General features: G+C 37.3%; 1 protein-coding gene across 4 annotated transcripts in view; it reads right to left on the bottom strand.

The window, feature by feature from the left end:
- The window catches only part of NVL (nuclear VCP like), a 98,957-nt gene that overhangs the window by 33,641 nt on the left and 38,188 nt on the right, over positions 1-27,128 (bottom strand). For all 4 annotated transcript variants that reach the window (XR_007475414.1, XR_007475415.1, XM_004270997.4 and 1 more), the window contains 4 exons: positions 26,693-26,797; positions 22,481-22,543; positions 17,754-17,873; positions 14,234-14,333 (listed from right to left, as the gene is read on the bottom strand). Coding sequence is in view for 2 of the 4 variants with exons in the window: in XM_004270997.4 (XP_004271045.1) it covers positions 14,234-14,333; positions 17,754-17,873; positions 22,481-22,543; positions 26,693-26,797 (388 nt within the window). In the remaining 2 variants the exon portion in view is untranslated. The remainder of the gene's footprint in view (positions 1-14,233; positions 14,334-17,753; positions 17,874-22,480; positions 22,544-26,692; positions 26,798-27,128) is intronic.

Genomic DNA, 27,128 nt, shown 5'->3' with positions numbered 1-27,128 from the left:
TCGAATTCCCATGAAACACCTCAAATTATATAAAATGGAAGCAATTTTTAAAGCTTTGTGTAAAGCTTTCATGCTAACGATAAAAGCCTTTTATTTTATGGGCAACTTTGGATTATAATGTATCAGGTGGCTCTACCTTAAAATGTTGATCACTGAATATCATGGACTTTGAACTGGCTTCTACTCCTAAAAATGTATCATCACTTAGGTGGACAACCAAAAACTCCCTTCACTTCAAAAGCTGCAACTCTGTTTCTTACAAAATAAGATTTGTGTAACCAACTGCCTTCTATGGGACAAGAACTATCTATGGTAATGGTGGGTTCAACTATTACACAGTTATGCTAATATTTTATTTTCAGAAGTACTTTACAAGAAAATATAAGTATGGCTTCCAATAGGAATGTTATACCTGGACTTGGTACCAAGCTCAAATTTTAGTTTTGCAAGGAAAACCAGGCTTTCAGGTTAAACAACAATTTGTAACCAAAACTTTAATCCCAAGGATTCTCACAAAACATATAACAAATGACAGCATGAAAAAAAATCTTGCACAGCAACTCAAAGTTCAGCTCTACAATGTACCCTTAAACTGGCAGGACACTGGTATCTTAAATAGTCTCAAATTTCCAAATAAATCATGTTACAAAGAGCTATGTATTCATATACAGCAATCACAGAAGGAACTTCTGACCTAAAGCAAAGGTAAACTAATTTCTTGAAACTTCTTTGATTCTACACCAACTGGACAACCTCTTGTCCAGTGTGAACACTAGTGGAATTTTTAAACCTCTAACCTAGGTTAAGGGTGCAGCTTTAATTTTTACCTGCCGGCTTGTGTTCACAGTAGGTTTTAAAGACTGCTTGCTTAACTACAGCTGCATACCATATCCCAGCTATGGAAAACGTCTTCTCAATTTTTGCCAGTTTTGTTTCCATAATATTAAACATCATACTTTAGCTGGGCAGGAGTTGGAGATTTATTATCAGTCTACGCAAGACTAAAATTCAAAGCAAATTCAATTTTGCTTAAGGGAACATTGTAAAGTAACAATTCTTGATATTACATGCCTCATATAGTCCATTTCAAACCATAGAGAATTACACCTTTATGCGTCACTGTGCCAACAGACAGACAAATGTGAACAGCTAAAACATCTTAAAAATGCACCAAGCTTGGACTTCCCTGGTGGTGCAGTGTTAAGAATCCACCTGCCAATGCAGGGGACACGAGTTCGAGCCCTGGTCTGGGAAGATCCCACATGCCGCGGAGCAACTAAGCCCGCGAGCCACAACTACTGAAGCCCGTGCGCCTAGAGGCCGTGCTCCGCAAAACAGAAGCCACCGAAATAAGTCTGCACACCACAACGAAGAGTAGCCCCCACTGGCCGCAGCTAGAGAAAGCCCGTGCGCAGCAACGAAGACCCAATGCAGCCAAAAATAAATAAATTTATTAAAAAAGAAATGCACCAAGTTTATGAATTCTCAAACAAAACTTGACTTTTCTGTACATACTCCTGTCAAATGAAGTTATTTCCTGTACAACACTCCTCCTCTTGCAAACTGGTCTTCTATCTCCTTTCATGTGACCTAGATCGGCTATGAGACCTAGAGAAAGTTCGGGACGGCTTGTGATTTCTCTCCCAGAACGGCAATTTCTCTCTCTTCTCCTATCTCTAGAAAGGGACCTGCTCCAGCTGTAGGAGAAGGTTCTCTGTCTTGCAGATCTGTGGATCTGTGGCGAGGGAGGCCTCCTCCTTCAATAATCATCTTGAGGGACTTCCCTGGTGGCGCGGTGGTTAAGAATCCACCTGCCAATGCAGGGGACACAGGTTCGATCCCTGGTCCAGGAGGATCCCACATGCTGCAGAGCAACTAAGCCCATGCAGCACAACTACTAAGCCTGCACTCTAGAGCCCACGAGCCACAACTACTGAGCCCACGTGCCACAACTACTGAAGCCCACGTGCCTAGAGCCTGTGCTCCACAGCAAGAGAAGCCGCCACAATGAGAAGCCTGCGCACCGCAACAAAGAGTAGCCCCCGTTCACCCCAACTAGAGAAAGCCCGCCCGCAGCAACGAAGACCCAATGCAGCCAAAAATAAATAAATAAAAATAATCATCATCTTGAGGGTGACGACCCCAAGAAGGAGGTGGGCCAAGATTTCGACTTCTCTTTTCACCATTCAACAGTTCCACTCTTGGGCTTCTCTGGTGGCGCAGTGGTTGAGAGTCTGCTGGCCGATGCAGGGGACACGGGTTCGTGCCCCGGTTCGGGAGGATCCCACATGCCGCGGAGCGGCTGGGCCCGTGAGCCATGGCCGCTGAGCCTGCGTGTCCGGAGCCTGTGCTCCGCAATGGGAGAGGCCACAGCAGTGAGAGGCCCGCGTACTGCAACAAACAAACAAAAACAGTTCCACTCTTACTCGGCCGCCACAAAGTGTTCTCTCATCTAGCTCTGCCTCTCTGGGATCTTCAAATTCAACAAAAGCAAAGCCAGAAGGGTTTCTAGCAACCCACACACTTTGGATGGGTCCACAATGGCCAAAAGCTTGTTCCAATTCGGTCACTACCATTGTTTCTAAGATTACCTACATAAAGCTTACAGTCTAATGGACAGGAATCACAATGCATTTCGAGATCCTGGGCTAGAAACGCGGAAGCTCAAATCCACCCTCAGCTGGGTCTTTCCGGTCCCCTCCCGCCAGGCACCCGCAGATGCTCTCGCAAACCCAGCGTCCATGAAATGACCCATAGTTAGTCTTTTTCATTTTAGTCAGTCATTCTAAGGTTTGCAGTGATATCTCACTGAGGCTTTAATTTGCATTTCCTTGATGACTAACGATGTTGAGCACCTTTTCATGTGTTTATTTGCCACCTGTATACTTTCTATGGTGAGGTGTCTGTACAATTCTTTTGCCTATTTTTAATGCCTTTTTTGTTGTTGTTAAGTTTTGAGTTGTGTCATTGAGTTCATTATATATTCTTTAAGAAATAATATACTTTGCAAGTATTTTCTCTCAGTCTGTGGTTTGTCTCTGTATTCTCTTAGTGGCATCTTTTGAAGAGCAGTTCAATTTATCCATCTAAGAAATCTTTGCTTAATCCAAGATAGAAAAAATTTTCTCCTGTGTTTTCTTCCAGCAGTTTTATAGCTATGGGTTTTCATTGGTCTTTGATTCATTTGGGTTAATTTTTGCATATGGTAAAAGATAGGGATTAAAGTTCATTTTTCTTGTCTATGGATATCCAACTGTTCCAGCAACTATTGAAAAGGCTATCCTTTTTCCACTGTATTGCCTTTGTGCTCTATAAAAAAAAATCAATTGTCCAGATATTTGTGGGAACATTTTTTAATTCTACTATCCAATGATCTATATGTCTATGTCTATGCCAATACCATGCTGTGAAAACATCTTTTATCTTAAATATACAAACAGAGATCTTAAAGCCAGATCTGCATGCCCCAAAATAAAGCTTGATATAAAGAATCCCAATTGTACTTAGAAAGCATTCTTAGTTTAGGACTTTTATAATCATTTAAATTCTCTGACAACATCACATTTAGTATTTTGTTGTTTATTATTTTAAGAAATTATTTACTTATTTTAATTACAGTAAAAAGCATCCTGAGTAATCTATATACCATAAAGTATGTGTGTGTATATATGTGTTAGATGATTTAAACTATGCTCTACCAGAAGCTCTTACAAAATTCTACGTATTACATCTTTTCTCAAAGAAAAGCTGGCTCATACTCAACAATTCTGTTTCACTAACAGGCATCTTTGTTTTTTTTTTTTTGTTTTTTTTTTGCGGTACACGGGCCTCTCACTGTTGTGGCCTCTCCCGTTGCAGAGCACAGGCTCCGGACGCGCAGGCTCAGTGGCATGTGGGATCTTCCCGGACCAGGGCATGAACCTGTGTCCCCTGCATCGGCAGGCGGACTCTCAACCACTGCGCCACCAGGGAAGCCCACTAACAGGCATCTTAAACACGGCATATTTAAGACTGAGATCCAGATCTTTTCCCATCACCTCCCCAAACAGGACCCTACCATTGTTCTTCCCATCTTGGTTAATGGCAATTCATCCTTCCAGTTTTTCAGGCCTAAAACTTGGAGTCATGTTTGATTCCATTCTCCCACATCTATATCCAATCCATTAGCAAATCCTGTCAACTGTATGACACAGTATATTCAGATTCCTTCTACATTCCCAGGTGTCACCTGGTTCAAAGTATCTTGCAGCACTTAGATTATTTTTACAGCTTCCTAAGTGGTTCCCTACCTAATTGTGTCAGAATTTTAGGGGGAAGACTCAAGATAACAATTCTTATCTTTGCAATGAAGAAGTCACCAACAATTCTAAAGATCTAAGGACAAAATCCATTCACTTACAAATGAGACAGATGCCTGAAGAGGAGGAACTCTCCCTCAGATCTGCTGATTAAAAAGCAACTACTATTCTATTAAGTACCAAAAAAGCGCTAAAATTTAAGAGCTAATGGTAGCAACTTTCAACTTTAGGAAAACAGTATTTTGTTACAAATGGCCCCTCAATTTTCAACAATGGTGCCAAGACAATTCTATGGGGAAAAGATCAGTCTTTGCAACAAAGGATGCTGAGACACGTGACTATCCACATACAAAAGGATGAATGGACACCTTCTTCACAACATACAAAAAATTAACTCAAAGAGGATCAAAGACCTAAATGTGAGCACTATAAGTTTAAAACTCTTGTAAGAAAACATGACCCTGGGTTACACAGTGATTTCTTAGGTATGACATCAAAAGTACATGTGATTAAAAAAAGAAATAAATAAATTGAACTTTACCAATTTAAAACTTTTGTTCTTCAAATGATACCATCAAGAAAGTAAACAGACAACTCACAGATTGGGAGAAAATATATATGCTAATCACATATCTGATTATGGACTTGTATCTAGAATAAAGAAAGAACTCTTACTACTCAATGACAAGAAGGCATTAACCCAATTAAAAACTGGGGGAAGGATTCAAACAGACATTTCTCCAAAGAAGATATATAAATGGCCAACAAGCAAAAGAAAAGATGTTCAGCATCATTAATTATCAGGGGAATGCAAATCAAACTACAATGAAATACTTCCTCACATCTACTACATGGCTATAATAAAAAAGACAAACGATAACAGGTGTTGGTGAGGATGTGGAGAAACTGGAAGCCTCATACACTGCCTTGTCACAATTACTAGTGCGAATATAAAACGATTCAGACATTTTGGAAAAGAATTTGGCAGTTTCTCGAAATGGTAAACATAGAGTTATCATATGACCCAGCAATTCCACTCTTGGGTATCTGCCTAAGATAAATTATAACATATATCCAAACAAAAACTTGTACATGAATGTTCATAGCAGCATTATCATAATAGCTAAAAAGTACAAACAACCTAAATGTCCATCAACTGGTGAATAAATAGTATGTGGTATATCCATAAACTGGAATATTATCCAGCAATAAAAAGGAATGAAGTATTGATACATTCTATAACATGGATGAAACTTGAAGGCATGCTGAGTGAAAGAAGGTAGATACAATAGCCCACATACTGTATGATTCCATTTACATAAAATATCCAGAATACGGAAATCTACAGAGACAGTAAGTAGACTAATGGTTGCCTAGGGCTGGCAGTGGGGGAAGAATAGGGAGTGACTGCTAACAGACACAGATTTTCTTCCTAGGGTGATGGAAATGTTCTAAAATTAGATTATTGGTATGGCTGCACAACTCTGTAAATATACACAAAACCACTGAATTGTATACTTAAAACGGGGAAAATTTATGGTACACCACATATCTAAATAAAGCTGTTTTTTTTTAATTAGATCCTCAGACTAAAGAGATTATCAGTATGTCCAGTGAAATAAAAGTTATTATAAGATCAGACAGCCTTCATGAATCAGAAGTAGATCTCTTCTTATGATTCATAAACAAATATTTACTGAGTTCTAGGATGCACCAGGGTACCTGTATATCAGCAGAAGTAATGCCAGGGCCTATGTTAATTTTATAAGGGCAGTACTTACCAAAGGGCAAGATATACTGGCTTGACCATGGCACCAAGTCATTGTTCAACTGCCTTCAAGAAGCATTCAACCATAATCCAAGGCCATTCAGAATAAATAGGTAAGGGAGAATTGCATTTGACTTGGTACTTAAGTGGCTGAATATCTTACTATAATAAAATCAGTATCTTCTTTTAAGTCACCCACTCTTTCATCTGACAAATAACTGTGGGCTTACAATAGGTAGAAACCCTGAACTTGAAGCTCTCTCTCAAATATAAGACTGCAGACTTACTCCTTGCCTAGAAGAAGCTTACATATCATAATTTACTTATTTATTTTTTGGACTGCACCATACATGGAGAGCAGAAACTCATTCTAGATACTGAATTGCTACTGGTAAGAAATAGACACCTACTCAATAGAAGAAAAAGTAATAAGCTTGTGTGGCCATCTGGGTTACATAACCTATGCGTGCTGCTCAGGAGTGTTTTTAACCAGCTAGACAGGGGTTAAGTGGGAACTGTTCCTCAAATGAGAACATCCTTTACAGGACTTGGTATCTGAAGAATGCAATGCAAAGATGTGTACAGGAGAGTTAAATTTAGGGCATCTGTGCTCAAGATGTAATTTGCACCAGGAGCTCCATCTCCTTTGGTTGAGCACAGGGAACTGGTTTATTTCCAGAAGAGGGTATGGACTTTGGTATACCACAAGTTAGAAGAAGGCTGTCACAGTTTCTCAGAACAACCAGAGGTAGAATGGTGAGAGGACAGGATTTTAATTTACTTCCTAAAAATCAGTACCTCAAAAATTAGGGAAAAAGGATAAAGACAGAGATGGAAAATAGGTGAAAAGAAGAACTTTAGTAGATCAATTCAAGAGATTTAAAACCCACCAAGTGCGAAGCATACAAGTGAAACAAACAAAAAAGTCACATAAAAAGGATCAGAATGACATAGAACTTTTAAAAGAAAAAAAGCAATGCCTACAAATTACAAAAACCAAAATTTTCAACTCAAAATTCTATATCCAGCCAGGCTACCAATCAATAATGAGACTAGAATAAAGATATTTTCACATATATAAGAATTCAAAAAAAATTTACCTCCTACATGACCTTTCTTAAGAAAGCCACTGAAAGATAAGCTCTAGCAAAATTTAAGAGTAAAGCAAGAGACAAACATAAGATCAGAAACAGTGCAAAACAAAGGAAAGCAGGAAAGGGAAGTCCTGAAATGACAGCCATTTATATCACAGACCTAGATGGCACCAGTCCAGACTGGAGCATGACAGAAAGCTCCAGAAGGGAGACCTCCAAAAGCAAACAAAACGTCAAATGGAATTGATACATCATCTAGATAAACAATACTGACTGATGTATAACATAGTTGATGAAGAATGGGAACACAGAAAACAAAGCAAAAGAAAAAAATGAGGGTTACTAAATCTAAGAATAAAAAAGGTTTTAGGAGAAGGAAACCTAATCATCCTGTGATTCTTGGGTCAGCGGAGAGAGATTTTTTCAAAGTCATGGTAATGTAAGTGTTGACTAGTGATTTAACCAGAAGTTATAATAAATCTATATTATAATATTGGGAGGCTGGAGTGGCGAGAACAGATGGTGGGCATGGTGTGGCAGTGATGGTGGGCTGGGCTATGTGTGTGGAGAAAAGGTGAATGTAAGATAATGAATCTTCATTCACTGAAAAGAAGTTAATGGGTAGTGTGTGAAATTGATAAGACATAGCAGTATGAGCACATTATTTGAAAATATGGAGGAAACACAGCAAAAAAAAAATAGCTCAAGGATTTTACCAGTAGAAGCCTCTGGGATGGGGGCTGGGGGACACAGAGGACCAACAGTTTTTGTTATAAGCTTTTCGGTGTCATTTGGTTTTTTTTGTTTTGTTTTCTTTTGTTTTGTTTTGCGGTACGCGGGCCTGTCACTGTTGTGGCCTCTCCCGTTGCACAGCAAAGGCTCCGGATGCGCAGGCTCAGCGGCCATGGCTCACGGGCCCAGCCGCTTTGCGGCATGTGGGATCTTCCCAGACCGGGGCACGAACCCGTGTCCCCTGCATCGGCAGGCGGACTCTCAACCACTGCGCCACCAGGGAAGCCCAGCTTTTCGGTGTCATTTGATGTTTAACTGATATCTCCCTGTGTGGGTTTTTCTTTTTCATGCCATTCACCAACTGGATCCACAACCTCACGGCTTATTATGGCCATTCTCTTACGGAGTTTGTCAATTTACCAGAGCCGTGTCACACAAAACAAACACTGTTCAAAATCTGAGACATAACAAAACAAACTTCAGTATGCAGAGGTGACTATGGTACAGAATGTAGAGGAAATGAACTTGTGCTTTAAAGAAAATATAATTTGGTTGGTGCCTGAGGGTCAAATCTTAGTTTTGCCACTGCTAACTTATCTGGTGGCAAACTAATTGGAATCTACTAATTACTGTGAGCTTTACAGTGAGGATTACCTGACAGAATATGGGAAGCACTCACTGCACTGGTTGGAATACAAGTGCTCACATGATAATTATGATTATTTGGACTCAGGCAGACTGAGACTCAAATTGCTGCTCCACCCTTAGTTCTACTTGGGCAAATAATTTAACCTAATTTAATTAAATTAAAATAAGTTAACTTTTGCAACAGTAAGTATATACATCATGGTACTTTCCTCACAGGGTTTTTGTGAGGTTTAACAAGGTGAACACTTAACACATTACTGACTGGGGGATTTTTGCAGAAACTGCTGCCTGTGGCCATAATACATCTGGTCAAAAATGTGTTAACAAAGTGCTTAGCATTTATTTAGCAAGGCTCCATGAACTCCAGTTATTATCACTGATGAGTTTTTTTTTTAATTAAAAATTTTTTTTACTGGAGTATAGTTGATTTGATGAGTTTTAAGTAAAGAAAATGGGATGGATTTATTTTCACCCCCCTTTAGAGATACTTTAGAACTGAAGACACCTCAGTTCTTAAGGAAATAACCTTAAATTATTTAAATTATTTATTATTTTATTTAAAATAAAAGGAAATATTAATAATTTGGATCTCTGTGATTAAGAAGATGAAAAGACAAGATGCAGACTGGGACAAAAAGTTGCAAATTACGTATCTGACAAAGGACTCACATCTAGAATATATACAGAACTCTCAAAACTCAACAATAAAAAAGAATACACATTCCAATTTTAGAAAATGGGCAAAGGACACAAAGAGACAATTCACTGAAGAAGATATAAGGATGGTAAAGAAACACATGAAAAGAAGTTCTTATCGGCCATCAGAGAAATACAAATAAAACCATGATGAGATATCACTATACATCTCTTGGAAAAGGTAAAATAAAAACAGTGACAATACAAAATACCAGCAAAGATGCAAAGAAACTGAATCTCCCTTAGTATTACTGATAGAAATTATAGCCACTCAGGAAGACTTTGACAACCTCTTTAAAAAACTGAACATATACTTAACATACGACCCAGCAATCATGCTCCTGGGCATCTATCCCAAAGAACTGAAACCTTATGTCCGCATAAGAACCTATATGTAGATGTTCAGAGTAGCTTTATATGAAACAGTCAAAAACTGGAAATGATCATAATGCCCCCAGAAGAGAATGGTTAAACAAACTAGAACCTCCACACCACAGAATACTACGCAGTACTGAAAAGGAACAATCTACTGATACATACAAGTATTTGAATAGATTTCAAGGGCGTTAGAATAGGTGAATAAAGCCAACCTAAAAGATCACATTTTGTATGACTACTTTTATATAAAATTCTTAAAGTGGCACAATTATAGAGATGGAGAACAGATTAGCAGTTGCCTTGAGTTAGACATGGTGGGAGAGAGGTGGTTGTTACTAGCATAGCATGCGGGAGATCTTTGTGGTGATGGAATAGTTCCTGTATTGACTGCAGTGGTGATCACATGAATCTACACGTGTGCTACAATGGCAACAAAATAGACAAATTACACAAATGTCTATTTCCTGGTTTTGATTTTGTACCATAGTTATGTAAAATGTAACAACTGAGTTAAACTGGGTACATGGAACTTCTGTGCATTATTTTTCTAATTTCTTTTGAATTTATAATTGTTTCAAAATACAAAGTAAAAATAAAAGTCACATATTTTATAAAAAGAAAAACAAAATCAGATCACTTCACTCCCCCACTTAGAAAACGTTCATGGGACTTCCCTGGTGGTGCAGTGGTTAAGAATCCACCTGCCAATGCAGGGGACACAGGTGGTCCGGGAAGATCCCACATGCCGTGGAGCAACTAAGCCTGTGCACCACAACTACTGAGCCTGAGCTCTAGAGCCCGCGAGCCACAGCTACTGAGCCCACGAGCCACAGCTACTGCAGCCCGTGTTATGCCTAGAGCCCATGCTCCGCAACAAAGAGAAGCCACCACAATGAGAAGGCTGCACACCACAACAAAGAGTAGCCCCTGCCTGCCGCAATTAGAGAAAGCCCGTGCACAGCAACGAAGACCCAACGCAGCCCAAAAATAAATAAATAAATAAATTTATTTTAAAAACCCTTCATGGCAAAATAAAATCCACACCCCTTTCTGTGGCCTAAAAGGCCCCTTGCACTTCTCCATCACTGCCCCCCAACTCTTTTCACTCTAGACACTGGCCTTCTTGCTGGTTCTCCAAACTTCTCACTTCAGGGCCTTTATACTTATTGTTTGTTCTCTGCCTGGAATGCCTTCTCCCAGATTTTTGCATGGCTTGATACTTCACATTATTTGGGTGCGTGCTGACATTACTTCTGAAGAAGAAGCTTTCCCGGACTATGATATCTAAAGTAGCATTCCTCTCCCCAAACACCTGTCATTCTCCATCCTCTTACCCTGTTTTATTTTATTTATTTGATTGTCTATTATTTACCCCCTGTTCCCCAGCCCCAAATCAGAATACATGCAGGCAAAGAATTTTTCTGAATTGTTAACTTTTGAATTCCCAAAGTTCAGTAGGATCAGGTATATAATAAAAATTCAATAAATATCTGATGAGTGAAGGAGTAAACCTGAGACTAAAGAAAATTATACTGGTATGACTGACCTACAACACCAAGCTGTAAGGCGGAATGTATAACTTGCACCATAAAACAAAGAATGTGATAAAAGAAAAATATACATAAGAAGGATTAAAGAAAACTCCCCTTTTTTTTACCTTTCTACTTCTCTCCTTTCGAATCTGGCGCTTCCTGTCACTGCCCTGACCAAGAGAATTTGTGTATTCTGGGCCTTGCCTTCAAAGGAATGGCAGCTTCCACCTTTATCTCTTGGAATCCAGCTGTCAAGTACGAAATGTGAGTACTCAGAGAACCATTCTAATGGAAGCCAAGCCACATGGAGAGGCCCTGGAAGATGACAACTGGTGGTGGGGATGGGCTGGGGGGAGAATGTGCAGAATGCCGAGGCGCACCAAAGCACCAGACATGTGAGTAAAGAAGTGACCTTGAAAGGGGATCCTCTGGCCCAGCCATGCCTGCTGGTGGCATGTGGATCAGAGATGAACCACCTGGACAAGCCCTCCCTGAATTCCTGACCTACAAAATTATGAAAAATGCAAAAATGGTGATTTTAAGCCACTAAGTATCGCAGTAGTTCACCACGCAGCAAGAGCTGACCAGGACATCGGGCAAGAAGGGGTTTCTTAAAGCTGAGCAGAATCCAAGTTATAAACAATCAAACAAAATGTCACAGGATAGAATACAATGGAACAGAACTGCCAAATAGGCATCAATACAAGTGAAAAGATCTAAAACATCTATTTTTAAATTTATGTGGATCCTCAACGTAATGGGGTTTGTTATGGGGAGAAAGGGATGGGTGAGGTACAGTGGAGAGGAAGACAATACTCAAGAACACTGGAAAGAACAAAACAGAGGTACCACATTCATCCTGTCATTCACTGGCTAAACTCAAGAGACTACTGTACTCAGTTCTGGGTTTTACAACTAAGGAGAATCTGGAGAATCCTAAGGAATTCAAAGATGAATAAAGAGATCGGAGGGGAAAAAAAAAAACCCATGAGGAAAGGTAACGTACCTGAACCCTTTTGAAGGAAGGGATTTAAGTAAAACCTAGTAGTAACATTGAAGGACCTATTATTTGAGTAACACTGAAGGACCTGTTATTTTCTAATCTACAGAGATTAAACTAAAAGATAAGAGTGTTTACAATAAACAAATATGAAAAATGGTGAGTACGGTTAAAGACAGAATAGGTTATTAGAGCACACCAAAGACTGTCTTCTTGAAATCTACTAGAAAAATCTGTAGCTGCTCAGGAAAGGTAGGATGTGATTCTGTCCAAATCTGACAGACCTTCAAGGTTTCTTCGAGGGTGACTCTCTGATTTTATGACCTAATGACTGCTCCTACTGCTAATACCAAAAGTGCTCATGATAATGATAATAATACTAAACAGCTACTTGCCACGCACTATGATAGATACATTACCAATATCACTTAAGCTTTGGGACAATACTGCCTATTAGGTGTTATTATCCTCATTTTATAGATGAGGAAGTACTGGTTAGCAAGATGAAGTAATACATGCCCAGGATTAATGTGGCCTAATAAGGAATAAATACATTTGGTCTTTGCCCCTGGTTCCTGGCTAGAGCTTTCTGAATAACAGGAGTGTCTTTGTTGTGCTAATGAGATGACTCAAGGTTGGCCCTGCAGATAACTTCAGGATGGGGCTGGTTACCAGAACAACTTACCATCTGATTAGAGGGTTGGAACTTGGAGCCAGACATCTGGGGAGGTAGGGCGGGGCTGGAGACTGAGTTCAATCACATGGCCAATGAGTCAGTCAATCATGGATACATAACAAAATCCCAATAAAAACTCTGGACATCAAACTTGAGGGAGATTCCTCGCTGATGAACACAGTGATGTGCCAGGAGGGTGATGTGCCCTGACTCCATGGAGAGAGGGCATGGAAGCTCTGCACTCCCTCTGAGACCTAGCCCTAAGTGTACCCTTTATAATAAACTGTAATTGTAAGTATAGTGCTTTTCTTCATTTTGTTAGTCTTTTTAGCAAATTAGTGAACCAGAAAGGGGTGACGGGAATCCCCAAGTTTGTAGCAGGCTGGTCAGAAGTGCGTGTGTCCTGGAGACACCACTTGCATCTGGTATCTGAAGTAGGGCAGTCTTGTAGACAACTGACCCCTTAACCTGCAGGTTCTGACATCAACTTCAGGTGGTTAGTGTCAGACCTGAATTATAATCTACTCAGTTGGTATACACTAGTTAGGGTTGAAAGAGAACAGTTAGTAAGATATGAAGTGCTAGAGCCAGGACTCAAACCCAGTTCTGCCTAACTCAGAGTATTTCTAATTCAAAGATAAGAGTCTAATTCAAACCTTTCGATTTTTCATTTTAAAATGAAATGGTATATAATTCATGAAGGTTTTAGTATCTGTACTAACTTACAAGAAAAATTACATCAGCTTGAAAACTGAAAAATCCATTTAAGCAATTAAAGTCCCAAGTCACTGCCAGTAGACATAGTCAACACAAATATCAATGCAGGAGCAGCTATGATACAGCGGCGCATATGGATGGCAAAGTATTAAACAATATGAAGAGAACTGAGGACCCAAAGTAAAAGCCACCTTCAGTACTTTTGAAGTTTTGAGACTTTTTCTAAATCCCTCACTAGTACTTAGGCTTTTTAACAATTTAAAAAAATAGTTAAGTGCAGGTATATGGACATGCTTCCAGTATAAAACCTTAAAAACCTATCTTTAACCTTCAGATACACTGAAAAAGAGACTGGTTCTTGTCTCCTATAAGCTTGAGAGAAACCATAGGACATAAATTCTGATAATACTTTGTGGTCAAAAGTGTATGTTACAAGGGTTCTCTGCTAACAAGACAATTTTCTATGCACCAACACAGAAAAAAAATCTTACAGAATCCAAGCAATAATCTTATACTGTTTTTTTTTTGTTTTTACTATAGCTTACATAAAAGCTTTCTAAGGTTTTATTCCAACTTATGAACCAAAAAGGGATTTCCCAAACTTATTCTTCCTTTACTAGGACGTATATAAATTATACTGTTCGTAAATGCTGTAAGTTTTTAGACTCATCTGTTTTATATTCTTCTTTCTTACCTGGTCTGTTAGTGGCTGCCATAATAAAAACCTGCTGACGTGTTTCCAGACCATCCATCTCTGTAAGTAGCTGATTTACCACCCGGACACTTGCCCCTGTCTAAAAACAAATAAATACAGCTACATCAGCTCCCAATAAAAGAAAAATACATCACCGGTTTTTTTTTTTTCCATGCAAAATAATACATTTGCTAACTTGAATGAAAGCTTTTGTCAAAAGATATAACAATTATTTCCTGAGAAGTCACTATATCTAAGCACTGTGCAAAACATATTCTCATCAGTGTGCTTCCCCAGCAATCCTGCTATCATCCACAATTCAGATGAGGAAACTGAGGCTTAGAGAGGCTATTTGTCCAAGGTCTCAAAGCTACATAAGGGTAGAGATGAAATTCAATCTCAGGCTTAGCTGATCCCACAGTCTTATGCCTCTGAGCTATCCAAAGATCTAAGAACTGAGAATTATATTCAATATCCTGTGATAAACCATAATGGAAATGAATATGAAAAAGAATATATATGTGTCTAACTGAATCAATTTGCTGTACAGTAGAAATTAACACATTGTAAATCAATTATACTCCAATAAAATAAATTTTTAAAAAAAGATCTAATAGCCACAACGAATTTCCTTTTGGGCAAATCTAGACTCAGCTTTTGAATGCCAGATCAGACTCCCCAGGATACTGGATATTCCAGAGCTTTCAGCTGGGACACTGAGGCCTTTTCTCTTTTCCTTGAAGCATGCAGTACAAAGTTGAACTACCTCAGGGCAATATCTAAGACGTTCAAGGAGTTGGTGAATAGGGGGATGTTTATCCCTTAAATGCAGAAATTTTTAAAATGCACAATGTAGGAAATGAGAAAAGTGGTGCTGTGTTTCTTTTTGTCATTAATTGCCTTTCTTCAACATAAATTTCATGTACAGAGGTGGTAATGAGTTTAACATACTGATTTCTCCAGAAAAAAAATTTGGTGCACCTTATTATCACCCCTTGGAGACACAGTATTAACCGTTAGGAGCTTAAAAGAATTATAATCAGTACTCAAAAAAATAAAGAAGTACTGGTTTTAAAAAAAAAAACAAACAAAAAAAACCCAAAACACTGTCCTACCTAAGCAAGACAAAAACCTCACAATCAATTAAGGAAAAGGCTGACAGACTTTACTATATATAAAATTTTATATAATAAAAAAAGATAAGTGATAAAACTGGGAAAAACAGTACCAACACACATAATTGGACAATAGACTAATTTCCATCACATGTAAAAAGCTCTTATAAATTAACAACAAAAAAGGGGAAGATGGAACTTCCCTGGCGGTCCAGTGGTTAAAACTTTGCCTTCCAATGCAGGGGGTGTGGGTTCAATCCCTGGTGCGGGAGCTAAGATCCCACGTACCTTGGGGCCAAAAAACCAAAACATCAAACAGAAGCAATACTGTAACAAATTCAATAAATTGAGACTTTAAAAATGGTCCACATCCAAAAAAAAAAAAAAAAACCTTAAAAAAAGGGAGGGGGGGGAACATTTCATTTTCAGTGTATGTGCTGCCAAAGTGAGCACAGAAAAACATTTCAACAGCAAAAGGGTCAGAGACATGAATACTAAAATTTAACATCATGTTTTGCCAATAAAATTGAGAAAAATAAAAAGATGGGTATTACCCATTGTTGACAAAGGTATAGAAAATGGTTATTTTTAGTTGGTAGGTGTATGTAACTGGTAGTTTTTGCAAAGAATGACTGTTTTAGCTTTCAAAATATTTGTATACGTCTTCTACCCAGAAATTCTACTTCCAAAACTCTCACATATTCCCACATGTGCACAAAAATATGTGATAAGAATGTTTAATACAGTTGTGTTTACAGGGGAAACAACTGGAAACAATGTAAATGTCCAAAACAGGGGAATTGTTGAATTAATTCTTCCCTATCCAGACCGTGGAATATTTATTCAATAGTTACAAAATAAGTTATTAAGTACATGGGTAAAGTGTCAGATAGAATGACCACATTTATATAAAAAAAAAGTTTAAATCACATATGTTTTTAAGCTTATAGAAAAAGTTCTAGACCACAAATGCAAAACACTAAACTGTCAGCAGAAGTAACCTCCAAGAAGAGTAACAGGGAGGAGAACTGGAAGAAAGACTTGACTCTATACTTGTATTTATTTGCATTTTTCACAAGCATGTATTCATGAATAACTTGCATCATTAAAAAAAGAATATGTTCAATTTTAAAATATTTTCAGAATCCCCTTCAGGTGAAAATGTTAAAGCAAAACACATATATCTGATTACAGGGATGTGTGGTAGCTGACACCCAAGAGAGATAACCTAGAAGTTAGAAATGTAGTTCATAAGAATGCAGACTTCTCTGAGGGCAAGGAGTTGACTGGATATACCTCCTAATTTAAATTACCACTTGATAACAGAGAGATGCAAACCAATGAAATGGGCTATCAATGAACAAAGGGTTTAATTCACAGCAAAAGGGAATAAATAAAAAGGAGTAAATTCCAGAGCATACCATGCCTCCACCAGCTGGATATAGTGTGTAGGATTTTGCTCTGGATCCCACATTAGATTTTGGAATGTGACGGCCGGCAGGAGAACCCGGGAAGGATCTCTGCCCTGGCCACTGACATCACTATCAGAGATAAGGCTGTAATAAGGATTTTCTGTGATATTGCTGACTGCTGGGTGAGCAAACAAAATTGCTATGATATAAAGCACACTTATCCTAGTCAAGTTTTGTTTTGCAACTTCTGAATGCTGGGAATTTTAAGCAAAACGAGGCACCTAATAAATGTTTCACAACCCAAGAACACACACAGAGTAACTATGTGAAAACAAATCACATAAGAAATATAATCATTTCCTCAATCATCTTGTAATAAATGTACTTACTACAGTCTTTGCTATCCTCTTCAAAAGGTTATATATATATATTTAAAATATATTCTTTATATTATGCTTCACTATGATTCAAACAGTATTCCTGATAACTGTTTTCCAGGTAATCACTGTACCAAAATTTCTAAGAATGGTGACTCAGTGTAGTAATGCAAGTGGTCTTTAATGCACACCAATTTATATCTTCCCCAGATAGAAATGGTGCTGCGTCTTAAAGCATATCATCTGACCCTACTTTGAGTGCATGGTGTCTTAAATTATATTTTCTCCAAGAACTCTGAAGACAATCATATGATTACAAGGTAGGCTATCCAAAACTAATAATCATTTCCATTCCCAAAAACTCATTTGTGTGAATCAGATATGTGCAACCAAAATAATACACAGAAAGAAAAATGGATACAGAGGCTAATAAAAATACAATTGTTATCCCTAGGCCCTGTTTTCAAATTACTAGTTTTCTTCACTTAAAGAGTCTCAGTGTTCTCAATGAATGACTTTATAAGAACTATTTGAACTTTACGTAACTTTGTAAGAACTTACAAAAGGTTTATGGTGCTTAAAAAAAAATCTGTAATCACCAAACTATGATACCTACCTCTCGGACTGATCTTCGAGGACATAAGGCATCCACTTCATCAAAGAATATCACGCAGGGTGCTGAATTCTTGGCTCGCTGAAAAACCTGTCGCACAGCACGCTCGCTTTCACCAACATACTAGCCATATACAGAAAGGAAATAAAATGTAGAGATGTTTCAACTTTGGAGTCTGGGCCAAATTATAGTAGTACTAGTTTTAAATGACATTTATATGTCAGAGTCCAAAACGTATTATGTCAAAAATAGCCAGTTATATGTGGTTCAACTTAATAAGATTAGCTATTACTTAAGCTTATTATAAATTTCCTCATTTATAAAATGAAGACTAAATAGAATGAAAGGTCTCCTCTAGCTCAAAAGAATTCCACAATTATATGGTATTTTAGAACGGATCAAAGCTTTATGCATATAAAATACCCAGCAGTAATCTTCATTAATTCAACAGTATTTTAAATGTGAACAAGACAATTTACTGTTCTACTGCCGTTTCTACACAAGTCATCTTGCTAAAGGAAGAGCTAACGGTCATACAACATCAGAGGAGGCAAACTGAGCCAGTTAGACATCTACCAGGTTTCATAATGCATAATGTATGGTAAAATCAAAATACAAAGCAATTCACAAGCAGCTATAACATGAGGACTAATTAATATAAAAAGTTATATGTAAAAATACAGCTTTACTTTCAGCTAAGCACAAGAAATTGTTCTTGTAAAATTTCAAATTAGTTAACTAAGAAAAGCTTTGTTTCTCATAATAATACTGCTAAATAAGACAATTTGAAAATGTCTTTATGGTGCCAATTATATCATAAGGTTATTTTTATGTTATGACTATATGGTCATAATAAAGTAATTAAGGCATAGAATACATCACAGATGACAATGATTATTTTTATTTTCTATTTGAGTAGAACTTCTTTTCCTCAGATCTGTCCTGTAACTTTTCTTTGTACTTTTGCTTATTCTGCTTCTCTCACTTGAACTGCTTCTCCAACCTACCTCTAAAACAGCTCTTGCATTCTAGATCAAGATCACTAATCTTTCTTCCCACCACCCTCTCTTCTTTGCTCTTGCAGCACTTCCTACTATTATAACTTCTGAGCTATTCTACCTTCACTATATTACATCATAAAGTCCTTGGAAAGCAGAAGTCATGACAGTTTCAAATTTTTCTCTGATCATAACATCCTGCTCAGTGTACAAATACAGCAGACCTATTTAGTTTCCTGAAAAATCTAAATCAGCAAAAATTATATTTGGAATGCTGAAAAGACATTCAGTAGATATTTTTAAAGAAAAGATATCAGGGGGTTGGGACAGAGAGTTTCAAACAGGGATGAAAGAGAAGAATCAATACAGCCGGCAAAGGGACTTTGGACATAGCTAACCAAAATGACTAAGTAAAAGGAAATTTAATTTAGGGGAAGGTAAACCTAAAGTTTCAAAAGGACATATTAAAATCAATTCATCTTAAGAAATGTGACAATGATTAAAATTCCCACTACCTTGGCCTTTAAGAACTATTTCAAGTAAGGATCCTATACTTATTAATCCTAATTCCTTACTTGCCATCAGTTTTCAACCATTATAATCTGGCTTTTGCAAACATAATTATTGAAAATATTTTCCCTAAAGTCACTGGTGACATTCTAATTGCTAAATCCAGAGCCCTTCTTTCAATTTCTTTTCTATTGTATGGCTATATTGACAGGTGGAAAAAATTATCTTCCCTAGGTTTTCAGGCTTAGAAAGTCTTGGGCGTCCTCCACCTTCGGAACAGTCTCCTTTGCCAGCTTTTCCTTTCCTGGCCCGTAAATGTTGGTGTCTTCCAAAGTTCTGTCAGAGACCACCTTACAATACTACTCAACCTTACCCATTCCCTAGGTTTTAGGTGCCATTTAGATTGATACTTACTCCCAAATCTCTTCAGAGCTCCAGATTCACATTTCCTATAGTTTGCTGAATCCCTCCAAATGGCTCTTTAAATCTAAAACGTCCTAGAGCAAACTCATTTTCTAACCCCAAGATGTCTATCTTCCTCATTAGATCACTTAATCTCTCAGAGTCATTCTGGACTCTTCCACAGAACTCTACCCACATTTACCTCTAAAAAACAAACCAGATGACAATGAGATAAAATTTCATACTCATCAGACTGGCAAAAACGTAAGTAACTTTCATTCACTGCTGGTGAAAGTAAAACTCAGTAAGAACCACTTTGGGAAAAAAGTGGGCAATACTTAATATTTTTGAAAGTGTATATACTGTAAGATACAGCAATTCTACTGCTGAGTACATACCCTAGGGTGAAAATATCTCACAAATATGCGTTAAGGACATATGTATATAATGTTCAACCTAAACATGAATCAAGAAAAAAACTGATGTTTTTAAGGGACTTCCCTGGTGGCACAGTGGTTAAGACTCCGTGCTCCCAGTGCAGGGGGCCTGGGTTCCATCCCTGGTCAGGGAACTAGATCCCACATGCACGCTGCAACTAAGAGTTCGCATGCCACAACTAAGGAGCCGGCGAGCAGCAACTAAGGAGCCCGCCTGCCGCAACTAACACCTGGTGCAACCAAATAAATAAATAAATATTTAAAAAAAAAAAAGAAAAAAACCTGATTTTTTTAAAAGTGTGGTTATACTCATTCAATGGACTATTGCACAAAGAATTAATAACTAGAGGTAAATATATCAATAAAGATAAATATTATAAATATAATGTTCAACAAAAATAACAATAAAATCAAGTTACAAAAGAACACATACCATTTATGTAAAGTGGCTTTGTTTTTGCTTTACCATTTATAAAAGGAGTTCCAAACATATAATAAAAGTAGATATAATACTTTAACAAACCCCAGATATACCCATCACCCTGTTTCATTATTATCAGCTCAATTCATGATCAACTTGCTTTATCTATACTGTCCACTTTTCTTTCTACTTGATATTTTGATGGAAAGCCCAGACATCATAACTTTATTTGTAAATATTTTATTGTCTCTAAAAGACAATGTTTTAAAATATATATATTTTTTAAAAATCCCATCATTTATAATGTATTTATTTATTTATGGCTGTGCTGGGCCTTCGTTGCTGTGTGCAGGCTTTCTCTAGTTGCGGCAAGCGGGGGCTACTCTGTTGTGGTGCGTGGGCTTCTCATTGTGGTGGCTTCTCTTGTTGCAGAGCACGGGCTCTAGGTGCATGGGCTGCAGTAGTTGTGGCCCGTGGGCTCAGTAGTTGTGGCACACGGGGCTTAGTTGCTCTGTGGCACATGGGATCTTCCCGGACCAGGGCTCGCATCTGTGTCCCCTGCATTGGCAGGCGGATTCTTAACCACTGAGCCACCAGGGAAGTCCAAAGATAATGGTTTTAACATAACTACATCATTATCACACTTAAAAGTTATTTTCTTAATATAAAGTGTCCAGTAGGTGTTCACATTTCCAATTCTCATAAACTTATTTTTTGAAACATGTAAAATAATACTACATGTTATTTAGGGATAAATATATAACATTTACAGTAAATGTAGAAAAAAGTGTACAGAATTAATAAACACCAAATTCAGGATTATAGTAAATTCTATGGGAAAGAGAATGGAGGACGTGATTAGGGAAGGTTTGCAGGGGGCTTTGAGTATATATTGTTTTTTTTTTTTTAAGGTTGGATGTTAGATACATGGAGGGGTCATTATATTACTCTTTATAACTTGTTATATGCTTGAAATATTTCATAGTAAAATTTTAAAAATATTACACTCTTAAAAAAAAAGTTACACTCTGTTAGCTCTCTAATATGCTAAAGGTAACATTTTGACTCTAGCTTGGTATGAAGGCCCTGCACTGCCTGGCTATTACTTTTTTTCCAGCCTCACCCTTCACGCCCTCATCAACCCCTTCCCCTCAGCGCTTATTTTGAGTACCTCCTCCACTAGAAAGCCAAAATGAAGTGTAAGAAGAGTCAAGATAAAAGTACAAATCCTTATTTTAGGAGCAAAGTAACATATTTAATAGGAAACAAAAAAAATTAGAGGGGGGATAAATTGAAAAAGCCTTTTAAAACAAATGATACCACTTTCATTTCTTCTTTGTTTGAATATTATGGAATGGCATTTTACTCTTCATAGACATGAACAAGAAATAAGAAATTCAAAGTCTCTTAAATTTAAGATATAAGCTGCTTAAATACAGAAAGAAGTTATTATATAGTAGTTTAGTGATTTCTTTCCCAAGTATTTTTATTTATTAATCCTTAACTCATTTGAGCTATACAACAACAGGACAAGGAGAGCAGATCAAATGTCAGCTCCACTATCCCCAAGCTGTTGGACATTGGCCAAGTTATACGACCCCCTCCAAACTTAAGTTTCCTCATCTGTGAATCAGAGAAAAAAAACAATTTGTATCTCACAGGGTGTTGAAGAATAATATATACAAAGGGCTTGACAAATTCAGAGTTAACACTTTTAATGTTGACTATTTTGATTATTTCCATTTTGCTGGTGAGAAAACTTAGGCTTAGAGGTTAACAGACTTAATTAAGAAAGCATTTATACACAGTAAATAGTACAGCAGAGCAAAGCTCAATCTCTTCACTCCTATTGCAGTGATTTTACCAAAAAACTCGACTGTTTCAATGATCTGAGGACCCTGTAATTTGAATGACCATTACTTTTCCTAATCAAAAATAATGGCTAATGCCACAACAACTTACCATATTTAGTAACTCAGGCCCCTTGACAGATATAAAATTTAACCCAGACTCATTTGCAACAGCCTAGTAAGAGAAAAAAGACACAAGACAAACATATAATAAAATAATAATAACAATAATTTGTGATAATGCAAGGACTTTTTGTGGTTTATACTCTAGTTTCCCCTTTTTATAGCTGCCTCTTTCTCAAGGAGAGGAGACAAATGGGAATAAAAAGAAAATCAAAGGAAGTAAATGTGAACCTAAAACTTTCCACAGACTAGAAATCAGATGGAAATGACTTGAAACATTTATGTAAATGTTTTGTTTACATAAACATGGTATATGTAAGTATATTTGTAGCCCTAGCTTAGAATCCTAGTGAAATCATAATCTCTGTATAAACAAATGCTGTGCCCAATGAAAGCAATCATTCATTCATTCATTCATAAACCAGAAGTCAAAAGCATCGGTACCAGTCTTTACAGTATTTACAGGTTATTTTGTTTAATAAATAAAGATTAAACTGCATGGCTGAAAGCCAAAGAGAATAACAAAGGAGAAATATATGGTTATATGTGTAGAAGAATACAAAAATTACACTGAGAATGTAGAGATGAAACCCGAATAAAATCACTCACAACTTCAAAATGATCAGGGAATAAAGTTCTTTCCTATTCTTAGAACCTGATATCTGAGCTCAAGATTTATGTTCAACACATTCCTCAGCATCTCCCCTTGGATTTTTTTTTTCTTTTTTTCATTTCGCATTTGGATCTCATAGGATTTTCAAATCTGTCGTTTCCAAAGCAGGACTCCTGAATTTCTCCCAACTCTCCCCAAATCCCACACCCCAAACTCTTTTTCTCCCTATCCCAGTAAATATATTTTCTAAGCCAAAACCAGTGTCTCCCCTTGATCTCTTGTCTTGTCAGGTCAGCCAATCCATCTGTAAGTTCTATTAGCTCTAATGCTAAAATGTAGGTGAGTCTGATACTTCCTATTTCTCCACTATACCACAATCCTCATCCAGACCAGCATCACCTACTGTCTGGACATGCAAAAAAACCAAACCAAACCAAACCAAAAAAACCCTAACTGGCTTCCTCTCTCTCTTTGCTTTCCTCCAATCCATTCTCCACTTAACTCAAAAATGTAAATGAAGGGGGGAGGGATAAACTGGGAGATTGGGGCTAACATATACACATTACTATATATAAAATAGATAACTAATAAGAACCTGCTGTATAGCACAGGGAACTCTACTCAATACTCTGTAATGGCCTATATGGGAAAAGAATCTAAAAAAAAAGAGTGGATATATATATATGTATAACTGATTCACTTTGCTGTACACCTGAAACTAACACAACACTGTAAATCAACTATAATCCAATAAAAGATTTTTTTTTAATGTAAATGAGATCATATAGTTTTACTATGTTTCTCATTTATTTTCAAGTACAAATTGAAATATTCACCATGGCTTGCAAGCCTATATTTTGTGACATGACAGTTTCTTCTTAGCCCAGCCACTAGATCTTTCTCTGGTTCTAGAATTCACCAAGCCCTTTCCCACTTCAGAGATTTTGCAACTGCTGTTCCCTCTATCTGGAAGACTCTTCCCCTTCTTTCCCTGCCTCTTCATGTGGCTATCTAGTCCTTCAGGACTCTGTTAAATATCACCATCCCCTGAATACCAAACCTAAAATAGCCACAACAGTTTGTTTATTTCCATCATAACTTAGCTGAATCTGCAATTTTATTGTTTTGTTTACTGCCTGCCTCTTCAAGACAGACAATAAATTCCATTAGAGTAGGTGTCATGTTCACTAGTTTATCCCTAGCACCTTGCACAAGTTCTGGCAAAGTGTATGTAGCTCAACAAATACTGGTTGAATAAATGAATGCATGCAGGCACTGCCAGGCAAAAACTGCTCAATATGTAGCTTATCCACATCTCGAAATCTCTGTCTTTCCGGCTGCCAATTTCTTAACTTTCCTACCTCTCACGTTCTAAGTAGAGTCAGGATACACATCTAATAAAGCATGATTCATCTACATTAGGTTTTCAACATCCATATGCGAGATAACTAAGATTTCACCCATTAAAACACACAACAGAGTTCCTGAAATTATCAGAAATCTTTTGTCTTCTATTGATAAATGAAATACAGTGAATATAATTTAATTTTTTCATGGATATCATCATGAATCTTGTACTCAGTGTTAGGAACTGTTTGCTTCCATACTATATAGTTGCAGATGACTAAATGATTTTTACTGTTCTCTTTCCAGTTTCCTTCTTATTAGTCACCAATTTTCAGTGTGTTGGCCCCCAGCAATCACATGCCTTTACTTGATGCTATTTATATAATATGTGCTAGTGCTTAGAAATTTTTCATTATGTTATTGTTATCATGAGTAAACAAAACAACCAAGGTCATCCAAAATCTTAATTTTATAACCAATTCTAGGTTGCCAGGTTCTGACTCATAAGTGGTTCCATAACTTTACTCCAGTAACACTTTGCTTCTGCCATTCCAGGACATTTTCTATTACTTCTAGATTCTAGGGCATGTAGTCATGAATCTCTTGAAGCATCTAATAAAAGTGTGAACTCTCTCCCTGGAAAAAATACATATACTCATAATATATTGCCTGGGCTCATGGATCCGGTGAGCTGTTGAAGTCCATCCATGGAGTCCTAGGTAAGATTCCCTGCTCTAAATGGTCAGATACCAGAAATCTGACTGAACAGAGAGGGACCAAAACGTTGGCAATTTGGGGAGGCAGCGGGTGGGAAGAAGAGGAAAAATGTGATCTATGATGCCTTAACATTATTTAGGGATTTCAAATGATCTAAGCTATCTCCTTTCTGCTGTGAGCAGAATTAGTCAAAGGTAGATATAACTAAAACACAAACAAACATTACAAGGCACTCAGGCAAGGGAACTGCATCCACCCAGTGAATTCACATATTAGCTTGCAGGACCTTCTTTCTGGCTACGATTTTCTAAAACTGTTGTGAAAAAACATAGGCCAGCAACTGTGGTGTTCTCCTTTCCCTCCTTTGTTTCCAAACTCCTTTACAGCAATGCCTTGTAAGAGTACTGAAAGCATTAAGCAAGGAAATTTAGTAATATAAGTAAAAATGTTTTTAAAAATGTACATGTATATTATATAGGTATATATATATACATGGGCAAAAGGCACTGTGGATATTTGGTATTTACTGAGGAGCCGCAGATTATTCGGCTGCTGTGAAACTTATTAAAAATGCCATTAATTTTGATTTCTTATTTACAAGTAATCCAAATTTTTTTTTTTTTTTTTGCGGTACGTGAGCCTCTCACTGTCGTGGCCTCTCCCGTTGCGGAGCACAGGCTCTGGACGCGCAGGCTCAGTGGCCATGGCTCACAGGCCCAGCCGCCCTGCAGCATGTGGGATCTTCCTGGACCAGGGCACGAACCCGTGTCCCCTGCATTGGCAGGCGGACTCTCAACCACTGCGCCACCAGGGAAGCCCAATTATAGAGCATCTTTATGGCAGAATACTACGCAGGCATTAAAAATACCGATGTGTATCTGCATATACTGACATGGGAAGATGTTCAAGAAATACTGATAAGTGAAAAATGCATGTTTAAAAACCTTACAGTTGTAAATATATGTATAAAAGTTATTCATATTATCTTGATATATATGTACAAAAGAACATCTGTAAGGACTAACAACAAAATGAAACAGTGGTTACTAGTAGGCAATAGTGAGAGGATTATAAGTAATGCTTTTCCCTTTTGCTTATCTATATTTTCTATTGTAAAAAACTAATTTTTCGAAATAACATTTGTAATAAGGAATGTAAAATACTTAACTTATAAATAATAACTATATCAAAGCAGGAAACAAGGTCAGCTATAAACTACAACTATGCAATAATGTTCATTAAAAACTCAGAATGTAATACACAGAAAACATGAAAATTTCTGTGTTAAAATCAATGGGGTTATGGTAGATTTAAAATTTTCTTTTCCAAATTTGCAATGATATACCTTGTATAATTAAAATTAAAGTGGGAAACTTTCCTGAAGAAAATTGTCAGTCTTTCCAAAATGAAATTCTAATAATATGAAAATATGCAAAAATATCTCACTGTAACATTTAAAGTTAAATCCATGTTATCCTAACTGATAGTAAGAAATAAAATACATGGAGTTGAATTATTCCATACCTTTGCCAGCAGAGTTTTCCCACAGCCAGGGGGACCAGCAAGGAGGACTCCAGCTGGAGTCTCCAACCCAAAAGCTTTGAACTGATCTGGGTTACGTACTGGTGCCTGGAAAAAACAATCCCAACATCAATCTGTTACAAATGTCCACTTTCTAATGCATATTCAAATCATCTCTAGATGCCTATTTTCAACACTGATTGTGAGGCCTGAAGATAAGAACAGTGCCTGGCACAGAGTGCTTACCTCTGTTTCAAGCATGAGGTAAGTGGTGATAAATTTAAAATCCCTGCTCTTGAAAAATTCATACTTAAATGTAAATTCTGAAAACATTTTAGATACAGTATTTCAACATTTTAAACTCAATTTTTAGAAAACGTAGATTTTCTAAATCTATAATCTAAATCTATAACCTAGATTTCTAGGTTATAAAGATTTT

Source organism: Orcinus orca, chromosome 1 (genome assembly GCF_937001465.1).
Source record: "Orcinus orca chromosome 1, mOrcOrc1.1, whole genome shotgun sequence".
Classification (NCBI taxonomy): domain Eukaryota; kingdom Metazoa; phylum Chordata; class Mammalia; order Artiodactyla; family Delphinidae; genus Orcinus; species Orcinus orca.
The sequence above is the reverse complement of the archived record's forward strand: the minus strand, read 5'-3'. Positions and strand labels throughout refer to the sequence as shown.